At 37.8% G+C, this 13,708-nt stretch overlaps 1 protein-coding gene across 1 annotated transcript in view; it reads right to left on the reverse strand.

Annotated features, from left to right (window-relative positions):
- Nucleotides 1-1,417: 1,417 nt before the first annotated feature.
- Nucleotides 1,418-13,708, reverse strand: part of LOC144936911 (putative palmitoyltransferase ZDHHC11B) — a 28,356-nt gene continuing 16,065 nt past the window's right edge. The window contains exons 10-13 of the mRNA XM_078864135.1: nucleotides 11,138-11,205; nucleotides 7,396-7,483; nucleotides 6,801-6,879; nucleotides 1,418-5,614 (exon numbers count right to left, since the gene is read on the reverse strand). Coding sequence (XP_078720261.1) covers nucleotides 5,478-5,614; nucleotides 6,801-6,879; nucleotides 7,396-7,483; nucleotides 11,138-11,205 — 372 coding nt within the window. The 3' untranslated portion in view covers nucleotides 1,418-5,477. The remainder of the gene's footprint in view (nucleotides 5,615-6,800; nucleotides 6,880-7,395; nucleotides 7,484-11,137; nucleotides 11,206-13,708) is intronic.

Raw genomic sequence — 13,708 nt, forward strand, 5'->3', positions numbered from 1 at the left:
AACCATAATTCACTGCTGGATGAAGGCCTTTCAGTCACCTCCATTCCCCACGGTCCCGCAATATAACGATTCACCCAGGACGTGCTCCCAGACTGATGCATTCTTTGCTCCATCTCCGTGGTGGACGTTCTCTTGGGTGCATTTCTTCTTTGGCTTCCACTGCCATCTCATTGATCCACCTTTTAGCGGGTCATTGATGCATGTCAGCAGAGAACCCACCTTTAGTTTCCACTCCAACGTAAATCCAGTTCATCAGACATCATCTCCGATAGTGATGTGTTGTTCCCAGGCCCACTCTTATTAAGTCCTCATGATACATTTGACCTGCTTGCGTGTGTTCATGTCTTTCAAGGTAATTCCAAGTATCCAACTATCCATGCTACTTTTGCACATTTATATTTTCGCAGTTTAAATTTGCACACTTTCCATTTTCTTCGTAAGTCTACATTTCTATCAAATTGGGTAGTACGCATTCAAGCATTTAAAGCTTGTAGAGATCTTGTAAATCGTGATAATCAACTCATTTGCATGTGTCTTCCTTGTTTGTTTTACATTCTACTAATAATGCTTGTGGGTAACAATTTATGCAAGGTTTTTTCGGACATAATTTTTCGTGACCCATAACAGGCTAACTCCAATGTCGAATCCATAGTCTTCCTAGAATAACAAACTGTATTTTCAATATGTTTTGTATATACGGTTACAGTATCTAATACCATGTATGGTATATAAGTTTAAGGTCGCAAGCTCTATTAGCCAGTGATGGTAGTGTGGAGTTTAGAACTTAAGATGCACATCATACTTTCGGTCCAATAATTTAAAACGCGGTCAAAATCTGAATGTGGATATAATATAGCTGATTAAATACTGGCAATATTGACCTACACATCAGGGCTACTTTAATGTAATTCCCTTCAAATGTATGTTATTTTGACATGTCTACCACGTGGCTTTACCCAAAAACACAAATATGGATCAATAAATGTTCTTGACAACAGGGCAAATGTATGGTGCATGCTGTCTCATTTCCAATCTCCCACACATTCGAGAGCTTGGTACAGTGACTATAGATTCCAAACAAAATAGTTTGCTGAATGAGATTATTGTGCCAACATAAACACCACTTTCCGACTTTCCACTGTCCTCTCTACCAAGGGTTAATGTATTTTGCCATGACAGGCTATTTGGAATTACATTAATATTGTTGTCAGAGCAATGGTTCCAAAACAGCATTCCTCATCCCTCATTTATCTACTACCAATACAATACACTGTCGTTATGTAGCACACATCCATTCCCAAATGTCAATAAAATATATGATGGGGGGGGGGGGTATCCACGATTATTGCTCGAAACAGTGTCGAGGACTCAAACGTATTAAAATATCAGAGGACTCAAGCACATAGTACACAAACATTGTATTGTTACAAAACAAACTTTGCAGTACAGCAGGGCTCTAACTTTTGCATATGGAATTCATATCACAGCTAGACAATTCAGATTAATGGATACACTTAAGTCCTCATACTTTGGCTGCCTATGACTTTCATACAATGGCATGTGGTCCTAATTTAATGCCCGGAGCCCATACAACAAGTACTAAACCCCAATAGTTGACTTTTTAAAGACCCTGTTGTATTTATAAAATTATCCAGGCAAGCAAAAAGGACATTAAAGTCATTCTATTACTTTGCTCTTTTGCACCTCTATCCTTTCGGAGTAAATTTGTGGCCATCACTGCATTATGCATTTTGCAGTGTGCCACAAAAGGTATCTAAACAACCCAACTTAAATTGTAAATCTGAAAACCATGCAAATATTCTTAAACACCATTGTTTAGATATACCTTATAATCAATATCATATATAAAGTTACGTAGAAAAGCCTTAATACATCCATGCTGCACAGTACAATAGCATTTGCTATATCAAGGTTACCACCATGTCTGTCACCTTAAATAGCATTTGAATTGACATATAATCCAAGAAAAAGCCGATTCTCAGTTGGATTTAAATTTCTTTAAAATATTTCAACTGCTAAAACGTGCTTACCTTCATTTTTTATTATTATTATAGAACATGTATATTTGAGGAATTATAAGAGTGAACCACAGAACGAAGATTATTTTATAAATTCTCAACTCTTACCCACCGCTCATTAACATTGATAAGCATGATATCATTTCAAAGAAAATGGAAAGTAAATCGTTTGGCGTTTTTTTTTTACTTTCCGGTCTTGTTCGATGAAACTTGTACAACGTTTATTCAACCTAAGGTGTGTATTCTTGGTTCTTTCGGTAAAGTCACGTAGAAGGGAAATAATAAAACAATAAAATTCTCGGGACGTTTCGACTGCAACACAAGCAATCATGATTAGGTGTGAAATCCACAGCAATAATTTTTTTTTCAAATTTTCTTGCTGTGGATTTCACACCTGATGATGATTGCTTATGTTGCAGTCGAAACGTCGTGAGAATGTTATTGTTTAATATTTTTTATTATTTTATTATTTCCCTTCTACGTGACTTTAACCTGAAAGAACCAAGATATTAATCCCTGCAGTCACGAAAGCTTTAAATCAAAATCTAATGTGTGTAGTTAAGTTCATCATGATCTGTGTGCATATCTACAATGGTGTGTTTGGAAGTGATTTCACACAAGCTGAAATGTTACCATTAGTTTACTCCAAACAACATAGCAAGGTAACAAGTTCTCATTGGTGACTGTTTTCAGATGCACAAATACAAACCATGATCATGTACTCTTGAGTGGTAACCTATTACACCCTGTTGATTGCGTAAAAAATGTAAATCAACGCATTTGATATACATATATAGAATTATAATGACATAGCAAATAATTTTATTTTGGAATGCATAAGCTATAAGAATGTTTTCAACGTGGAAAATGCCTCGTGTAAAAAAAAAGCCATTTAATTATTTTAAAGTGCAAATTCTCTTCAAATGCAACGTAGAAATAATTACATTATCGGAAACAATGACTCAATGCTCACACAGCATCACAAAGTCATCAGTGCATCCTTATACAACCTCAAAATCTAAAAAGAAATCAGGAATAATTTGGCACATTCATTTTACAGATTTGAAATGTATTTTCCATATATCAGCAGTCAACTAAATAAATTGCAGTCCTTAATGAAAGTGCTTTAAGTATGTATTTTCTTCACAGTACAGCATATACAATTGCATAGACTGACAGTGTAAGTTCTTTGGTTCTTCACACCTTTTTAAGGCAGCTGACACAAAAGTGGGCATCGCCCACATCTGAAGTCAAAGGCACATCGTGATTCGTGAATTGCATTTTGTATGTATTTTTTAAAACTTTTAAATAAAAAGTGTGTTAAATGCAGCGCAATACGGTAGAATCCTGATAATTACCGCTGGGAGGTATACTTTAAAATGTTTCACCTGGCAGTTATATGGTGAAATGAATACATTTTGGGTTGAACAATGGTCATCGATCTTTTCCCCAATGTGAAAACCCTTATGGAGAGCACTGAATAAAAACAAGGTCCTATCTTTACAATCAACACTCCCCACCTCAGATGCATGCAGCATATGACTTCATGTGTCTGAGAACTCGAGGCCTGGAGTTTGGAAAAGCCTAAATTTAAAGTAACCGGTCTGAATTGATATCTATGTATATCTCCTTGTCCCTCTATACAATTTTTTAAATAAAAATTTCTTGTATGTTTCAATCTGCCTCTGTCCCAGTATAGAAATCCCAACAAAGTACCGTCAGACTAAAAACCATGTGTTCACACACTCCATCTGCTGTCCATGATTGGTAGGGTGTTTTTTTTTCTACACCACTATCAATTCAAAATTATTTTAATATATATTTAAAGTCTATAAGCTGTCACTGCTGAGCTCCTGGGTTTGAATCTAAGCCACTAATGATTACGGTAAACCAAGTGGTGAGACTTGCACTTTTTAGTTTGTAGGAGATGCAATTAACAATATTTGCAAGGCATATAAATTGTGCCCCAAGTGCGCATAAAGTATTATTTATCCAAGCTTAAAAAAAATGGTTATGCAAGGTAAAGACAAATCCCTGTACAGTACTTATGTATGTTATCACGATTCTCCTAAAAATGTATAGTGCAGTATTATAAAATTGCTGAATTGTAACAATTGACACTTTATATTATTTTCAACTATGTGTCTAAAATGAAAACATTAGGAATAATTGCAACAGTTTGTACCAACTATGAGCAGTGAGCCTTTTAACTATGAGTATGTTTAAGCATAATTTCTCAGCGGAAGAGCCAAAGTCCATTTGAAGCTTGGAAGATGTCTGTATATAAAGTGTCTGAGTAAGTGATTTAATGAATGGCCAGCATCCAGCTTGAAATAGCTTTTCCCCGAAGTCTTTTTAAATTACGATTCAGTTGATGAACTTCTTTCCATTGTCTTCTTAATTGCAAATATTGAATTGAGTTTTATCTCACCTAAAATCCACCCTGCGACCTGAACAGTTGCATCAGTGCATATGGTCCCTTTGTCCACATAACCACAACCGCCATTCGCCACTAAGTGGCGGTGACGTCACCATGACGCTTGTGCCAGGCCACATAACCACCGTGGCACATACACTTGTCAGAAGAGACCCTGAACAATTTCCTTTGCTCATATTGGGAGTGACGAAGGAGAGCGAACTTATAGTTTTCCCCTGTGAAGAGCAATCATCTTCATTGAAACGACACAAAAGTCCACCACACCATCTTGCAGGAACTATAATGCGCGGTTGATTTATGTCGCTTGCACAAAACACTCTTGTTATCATTGATGCCATTTTCAGTTCATGATGTACACTTTGCTCCGTAGATTTTTTTTTGCTAAGCAAACGGTGGCGGTGACAATTGCGCGCTGGCCTCATTATCGTACCGCGTTGTCCGGAATATTGTTTACGTGCATACATTTCACATTTGCTGGACTTCCAAAGTCTTCTCTTTCCTTATCATTTGCAAGACCCTGCACCTTACCTTCCCTGCCACGTAAAATTATCCACAAGTCTCTCACTTGCACTGGCAGTTACACGGGACTTTAAATGAGTTTTAACGTCGGCAGCAGACTCGAGCACAAACAGATCAGTTAACATCAATTCCTGCTCCAATATTATGCAGCCGAATATCATCCAATGACTTGGTAGTGTTGGAGGTAAGCACTCTTTACTAGTAGACTGTTGTCAGTAGTTAACACAGTCAAACGCTTATCTCCTCTTGCCTTGCTGTTAACAGTGGACTCTGAATTGTGTTTCCAATCCCACCCCTCTTTGATTCTTTTCATCTTCGGGCTGCTAGCACTCACACAGGGTTTCTGAAAAACTCCCAGTTCTGTATGCAATGTTTGAAGTCAGCCTGGCTTGTTCCAGCAAATTGCTTGCTACATGACCTGGATAGCAATCAAAATCGAACATTTTAGAAGACATTCCTCTTTCTTTCTAGAAGCAAAAAAATTAAGTCAAACTGCCTTGTCTTAAGCTTCTGCACGCTGTTAAACTACCCTTGACTCGAAGGCTAACAGGCGCACCATGATGGTAGGAAAAGTAGGAAGGGACTTCTGAATTTCCCTCATGAGCAGCTGCAGATGAACCTGAAATAAATAAACATCACAAGTTAATATAGGCCGGCAGTGCAGTTTGAGGTCACATGACCAGGTGGCTGGCTTTAATTAATTTCACAACCTTAAATGAGTTCCAAGAGTGATGGGTGTGTGCATTTAAGACGATGAGTAATGGGTGTGTGAAAAGGCACGGCGTAGGCTCCAGAGGTTTTTGACGATACTTCACCATGCTGACGAATGTGGGTTGGTGAATGGGGTCCAGAACTATCACTTGCCACTGATGTTAGCTATAACCGGAAATCACAACGCAGGCTGCCGCATATGTAACATGACGTGCTGTTTACTGCGCCACCAGTGGATAATATCATACATAGCCCGGCACTATAAGTACAATACACACAGTTTTTGTGTTGCGGCAGTGTAACAATTGGACAAATCTTGTGGTTTCTGAACCTCAGAAATACAAGTCACCTTGAGGATGTCTTCTTGAAATCAGGAATAGAAAGATTGGCAAAATTCAGTCTCTCTTCTTGTTAATTGGCTTGCATTAACAATTTAATGATTAAAATAAAAAAAAACAATACAATTTGGATTTATATAACAACTAAAAGCAACAACATTTCAAGACACTGTAAAGAAATAGTGGTCATTTACATAACGAAGAGACAGAGGCAGTCAGTCATAGGCAGAGAAAAAAGGAACATCTTGAGCCTGAAATTTAACAAGGGTAGGAAGTTGACAGCACAGATGGTAGGGGAAGTGAGTTTCAGACTGTGGGCGTAACAAAGAATGAGTGACCTCCCTCTCAGCAAAGGTTGGACGCTCGGAGCTTTGACAGAAAGCCTCAGTTGCTGGGGTGGAGAATTTGTGGAGAGTAGATTAAGATGAGAGTGGAGAGAGTTAGCCAGGGGGTGAGTACATGGAGAAGCTTGAAGATGGTAAGTGCAATCTTGCAATTGATCTGGCATTGATGTGGGAGCCAGTGGAAGGAATTAAGATGACGTCGTCTTGTTTATGGGTGCGAGTAATTGCATTTAGGTTGTCTGGAGATGAGAATGGAGAGGAGAGAATTGCAAATGTTGAGTCGGGGTGTGACAACAGCATTGTTCAGCGGTAGCTGGGTAAGGAAAAATCATTAATTGTAAAATAACTGATTCTCAGAAACAGATTTGGTGTGTATTGTGAACGTATAAAATTATTTTATTAAATTAAGTACCTTTGTTGAAAATTTCTCGCTGTTTATCCAATGAGCTTTTGGATGAGATACTTATGGTATTCTTCCTATTTTCGTCAACCTAAAGTATACAAAAATACAAATGTCAAGTTATGCTTGTCAAATGTTGGAGCAAATGCTGGTAGGAGCAGGACCTCACCCAGCCACATTTACTGACTGATAATGCTGACACATTGCACAAGGTACTCATTTTTAGGCCGAGTACACCAACAGGATGTTCCAGATATCAATCGCCACTGCTATTATGCACGATCATCACTCATAACCGAACAATTTGGATCATAGTGTAGCAATTCTGACAAACTACATCACCATATAAAATACACAACACAAAGGTCCCATTTACTCCAAAATACTCAAGCACACAAGCCATGCAAATCTTTTCCAAAAAACTTCGTACAATACTGTCATTGACATGTCAGTAAATACAGTACAGGCATTTTTAAAATTCCTTTTCCAGGGAGGGTATGGAAAAAACGAATGCAATACGACTTTGAAAATCACTTGCAACATACATGAAAATAGCAACGCGTGTGTGATGCATCACAACAAAACAAAAAAAGCTTGGTGCTGTTACCACGTGACAGGAGGTCTGGGCAGACGCTTGGGCAGGTGGCAGAGCCAGATGTTTGCTACTCTCATCCGTTCTTGCCTTAGAAGCTTCTCTGAAAAATGAAATAAACAGTTCTTCATTCATCCCAACTTAGTATCATTGAGTGTAAGTGCATACATGACAGCACAGTTTTTTTTATTAGACATTTAACTTCTAAATACGCTGCAAAATTACATGGCAAAAAATAACGGAATTTACCTAGTTACATTAAAGCATTTAAAACTGTTCAGTCGATGGCTATTTTGGTTCATTCATTCAATGAGCAACAGCCAGCTAAGAAACACCTTAATAGGCATTTTTCCTTGCTTTGGCAAAAAATAAATGTGCTTAATTTAATGCAGCTCAGCAGCAGTTTGCACCATTACGGACAGAGGACAATGTATTATGTCCTGAGCACACTCAGCACAGGCTAATATCACAGACACTGCTAAGCCTCTGCCATATCATAGTACATTTTATAAAACTGCGAACTATGTTCATCATTAGCACTATTCAATAAAGCTTCAATACTTTGTACGATGAGACTTTCATTATTATCACTGACTTATGATCATAAGCTTGAATATATGTTCGCGAAGAACAAGGCTCCAACTTGTGCAAAATGTCACACTATGCATCATTTACTCCGGAGTTTTGTTTCAGTCTGTTTAGAATTGGACATGTGCTACTTATATAACAGTACATGGTGCACTTGCCAGAAAGAAGAAAAAACTAATTAGTTCATGAAACTGGCACAAGGAATTAAATTCATAAAATAAAATTCCCATAGTGTGCAAACTCTGATTTATACTATTCTTGGTTATTTTGGTAAAGTCACGTAGATAGAAAAACTAAAACATCTAAAAATAATAAAATGAAAAAAGATTAAAATGTAAAATGTACATAAAAAATGTTAAAATAATAAAAGCTAAAAAAAAAAATTTTTTTTTATATCTACGTGACTTTACCGAAAGAACAAAGAATGTGAGTTCCTGCAGTCACGAAAGTTTTAAGTCAAAATCTGATTTATACTGCTCTGCCCACCTGCTAATCTGTAATGTTTAATTCAAATGCAATAGTAACTTTATGGGCAGGTATACGCATAAGCTGAATTAAAACAAGTACAACATTGAAGAACATATTTTAATTCGCATGATAAAACATTACCGCTGGGTTTTTTTCATTGCAGTCAAATCATTATGAGCCACCATTGTCATAATCCTGTACATTAACAATGAGGTCAAAACACATCACGTGATTTCCTGCTCAAATGGGCATTGAAGGTAATGGTCATCTCATGTCTACAGTTGTGGGACATTCCTATGGTGGGGGGGTGGGGGGTCTACAACCACTGTTGATCTCCCCAAAATAGTGATACTGATTTTATTAACCCCAGAGGGAAGATGGGCTATCAACGTCCAACCTAGAATTTAACTCACAACCTTGTGATTGCGAGCCACTCGCTCTGCCACTGAGCCACAAACGAGGAGTGTGATTTTAAAATGCTCGAAGCTTTAAATAGTATGATGCACAAATGTAATGTTTTCTTTTTATCAATGTCACCATATTCTATACATCAAGTGGTATTGACCAAATCAATTTGATTATAGAATACTAAACTTTACGCAGCAGTGGAATGACAAATGGCTGATGGTGATAATTATTGAGTTTTTAATTGCATAGCATATCTTTGAAAAGCAAACAAACACTGTCATCCATATGTGATCAATGTGCTGCGCTCATTGCAGTTTTTATTTGAAGAGTCTCAAGACCTTTTTGAGGAAAATAATTTTAGTGCCCATCGGTAATCTGCGTCAGTTTATATTTTGGTAAGGATTTGATTAAGTATCATACTGTACAATATTGCCCAAACACCACTTTGGTCTGCACAAAATTGCTTTTTGGATCTGTCACTATATAATCACTCTTGAAGGCCCTGCTGCTAAATGTATTATAATTACTGACACATTTCCCAGATTTATTTTATTAGTGATCTATTTGTTAGACTTAAGAATCCTTCATGCATTTCATAGACATGCAGAAGTTAAGTTATGTTTTAACAGACAGCAAAGGCATAAAAAAGGTCAGTATTGTAAAAAAAACTACCAAAACTTGTAACATCAACTATTGGTAGCAGCTTGCAAGATTAATTATTCGGTATAAATGTTTACACAACACATTGTCTAAGAAAAATGCAATCCTGCTTGCAAGAATTACATTATCTCATTCCCTGTGTAGTACACGAGCTTCCAAAATAGTTAAGAAGCCAAAGAGTACGATAGCACTTTGGCAATTCATAGCTGTCCTGACATTTGGCATGTCAGATTTTACAAACACTGCGCTCAACATAACCAACGCATTACTTTTACGTATCTAAGTGAATATTGAAGCAATATGGTTGAAATCAATGCACAGTGACAGTTTGGCTGTGTCCACCCCTCTCCCTCTGAGCACATCCATTTTTAGCTCATGACACTACAATTTCTGCAGCTTACCCAGGCCCACGATGGCGTGCTTTTCAGTGTAACCCATACCGTCGCTTTTGCCTCCACACGGAGCAGCTGTTCCCTTGCACAGCATGTCCGAATTCGGGAATCAAGCAACACGCGCCCGGCCAGCACTCCTGTGTATGCGTTATGGTCACGCAGGACCGGCAGCCTCAACATAATCCTGATCGCATCTCCATAGCAACCCCACACAGATCTCGCTTTATTTGAGAAGTTTTACATTGGTGCCTCTGTGGCTTTATGCCCGTGAATAAATTGTTGTTGGTGATCATAACAAATGCTGCCACTGACATTCCATGCATATGCTGTGGATTATGAAACAGGAGTGGTTATTGCTGGAGCTGGCAAAATAAAATGTCTTATATAACCCAAGATAAAGCTACTTCTTACGTGGATCAAATTTATGTTCTCAATATCTGAACACTGCAATATTATCAATTTTTCTCCAGAAACAACGAACAGCTCAGTGCTTGTGGAAGATCAATGGGTGAATGCTATCAGGTGGAACCTTGTAATATCCCTTCTGCGTATCTCCATGGCAAGACGTGTAGATCAGCTTTCTTGGAGAGATTCCCAGAGTGGACAAAAAACGTTTCAGAAGACCATTGTTAATTTTGGCCCTTTTAATATTTCCCGACATGATTGTACAAATACGAAACACAAGAAAACTTACCAAAATCCACTTTGCCACTCAATCCCATTGGTCTGGGCTATACATAAATGTTTTGAGCCCCATGAAAAAATGTTGCATAAAAATTATTTTCACAAACTGCAATGATCATCATCAGCTATGATCAATCAACTGTGGGTTAAAGGCCTCCCCACAATGCCACCATCTCCCATAATACCGAGATGCAACAATCCATCGAGGACCTGCACACGCGCTTATTTCATTACTCTATTTCCTGAGCGGGCATACTCTCGATGCGTTCCATCCCTCGGCTGCCACTCCATCATTATTTCTGCCAATCAGTTATCATCCTTTCTCACACCGTATCCTACCCAGCCCCACTTATTTGTCGTAGTTAGTCAATCTGCATCCGTTGTATAATACATGTGTTCCTCTTGTCTCTAATCATAATTCCAAGCATGCATCTATTATGCTTATTTGCATACTTCTCAGTTTTTGTTCCATTTTCTTTGTGAATGACTTAATTTGTGATCCATGTCATGGCGTGCAGTAAGACGGAATAACAAACTAGATTTTCACAAATACTTGCTTTTGTCCTTGAACCAGCTGCTTTGGAAAGTCCATATTGATTGCAATTGGGGCACCACGATTAGCATTCTGAAACACAGAAAATGAACATCAAATTGAAAGAGCTTTCCAGCCAAATTTAAAACATATATTCCTTTAAAAAAAAGAATCAACCAATGTTTTTCACTCAGCAGTGTTATATACTATTCAGTGTTATTGTCATTCTAAGTGTGAATTATATCACATTGTCTTTTAATTTGTTTTCTTACATGATTATTTTCAAAGGCTCTTGGGGGCAAAACTTTTAATAGTCAGAATGATTGAAGATTTTAATTCACACATGTGTTGGAAATACCTGGTGTGCACTACATAACAAGATTATATTTTTTACAAAATGGTTACGTCTAACAGCTGTTTGAACGGGCTGTTTTATCATATTACAGTGTGGTAATCTGATCAACATTAAACCCTGTTTGTGTGGCCGTGTTTACGGACTCAATGTTAAGCAACGGTTGTGTGAAATGTGAGCTGGACAGCACTTAGGCACACAAAACAACAATAACTGATCAATCCCAGCTGAACAAAGCATTCATCAGAAATAACGACCACATAATCATCATCAGCAGTTGTCCAAACACAACCAAATTTCGTGCAAATGTAACAGTTATGACTGTCGCTAAGCAACAAAAAGCAATGCTTTCAGTACTTGTTTATTTTTAGGAGTTTATTCAAAGCACACCTAGGAAAGTGTTGCAATCCATATGTAACCAAAAATGCATCTTGACTCTAAAAGGTTTATGAAAAAATTCACAGTAAATGTATTTAAAACTGTCCGATGCCTTCTTTATTGGCACCATATCCCTCCTAACATGACCGACCCCCACCCACGTGAAACAATAAAAGCCAATTTTAAACTAACATCATGAATATATTTTTGTTGACCTTGGGCATGTCTATCATTTGCCAGCCAAGTAAATAAACAAAACTATTCCCTTAGAAACGAGCTACAGCCTGCTGTTTGACTCGTCTTTGTTGCTTCCGTCGTTGTACACTGGTTATGTAGATGGGCCCTCCACATTTTTTAAATGTTACTTGGTCTATTTATTTATTATTTGGAAACGCAATGCTTTGGAAATGCTTTATATATGTAAAAAAAACTATAAATAAATTTGAGGGAAAAGGTTATTGGTCTTTTTTCATTTTACCATCAAGGAAGCCTCTTATTTGTGCAATGTGCCATATACGACATGCATAGTATTTTTGCTGATATTTAGTTTTGACAACATATTTCATGCACAGCAATGATAACAAAAAAACCGTGTATGTGTACATGCCACACTTTAACGTGCGTGCACAGGACAATTAAAAACATATTAACGAGCCTGGAACATTAGGCAATCAGGCTGGTTGGCCTGCAGAATTAGCATGCTTGCCTAAAGGTTTGATCAAGTTCAATCGAATTATCTTCTCATTTCAAAATATTCTGGTGCCATAATACTGTTTTTCTACGCATGACCAAAAACAGGTGTCATACTCGGAGAAGGCATTCATTGAGCCATTGAAGCTGCGCCAGAATAATACTGCCCAAATTTCTCACCACGCTAATTTAAATTCACAAAAAAAAGTGCGGGTGAGTCCAACGTGTGCCATGGTGACAGCACACTGCAGAAGTAAACCGTTGTACAGTGTTTCTCTTAAGTGCTAACAGTGACTAAAAATAAGGTCTATCAAATAACTAGATAGGCAGCAGTTAGGTGAAGTAACACGAGTGCTGACCATCTTCTCTGGCTAAGGGGCAAGCTACCTGGCAAGCAGCCAATGTGTGTATCTGTTGTTTTGCTTTCGGAAGCAAACAATATTTTCACTCGATCACAGAGTCTACATGAAATTCTAGATTTGAAGCTTTCGTGACTGCAAGGATTCATACTCTTAGGTTTTTTCGGTAAAGTCATGTAGGTAAAAAATTAAATTTAAATTAATAAAAGTAATAATAGAAATAAAATAAAATTATAAATCACGAGACGTTTCGGAGGCAACACAAGTCTCCGTCATCAGGTGGGGCCGTCACAGCTAGATTTACTGTATCAAGTGAGGCAGAGAGTCCAAGATACAAGTTCTTAAATACAAGTTAAGGGGGGAGGAGGGGGGGAGGGGCTTATCTGAATGTGGTAGCCAATTAATGGAACGTATTGGGGGGGGGCGGGGCTAAAAGAGAACAACAGGTGCACATGCTAAAGGTGCACCTGCTAGAAGAGAACGACAATGCACATGTTGTTTTACCCAGTGTTGGTTGACAATACAACACTGGGTAAATGTCAAAGCTGTATTGATTTCACGTGTATCGATGCTACATATTAAACAATGAGGTCATGCTGGGGGGGGGGGTCCTTTGTGTTTTAATTCACAAATGCAAAATGTTTGTTTTTGACAACGGTTGATTAGTTAAAGTAAAACAAAATAAAACAGCCACCCAGGCATGTGGGCATATCTAACGATGGATTGATTTAGTGATTAAAATAGATTCTTATATTCACGAAACATGCATCGAATCATGCATCAGTCATTCAAATCATATGCAAATATTATACGAGCT

The sequence above is a fragment of the Lampetra fluviatilis genome, chromosome 17, assembly GCF_964198595.1.
Source record: "Lampetra fluviatilis chromosome 17, kcLamFluv1.1, whole genome shotgun sequence".
Taxonomy (NCBI): domain Eukaryota; kingdom Metazoa; phylum Chordata; class Hyperoartia; order Petromyzontiformes; family Petromyzontidae; genus Lampetra; species Lampetra fluviatilis.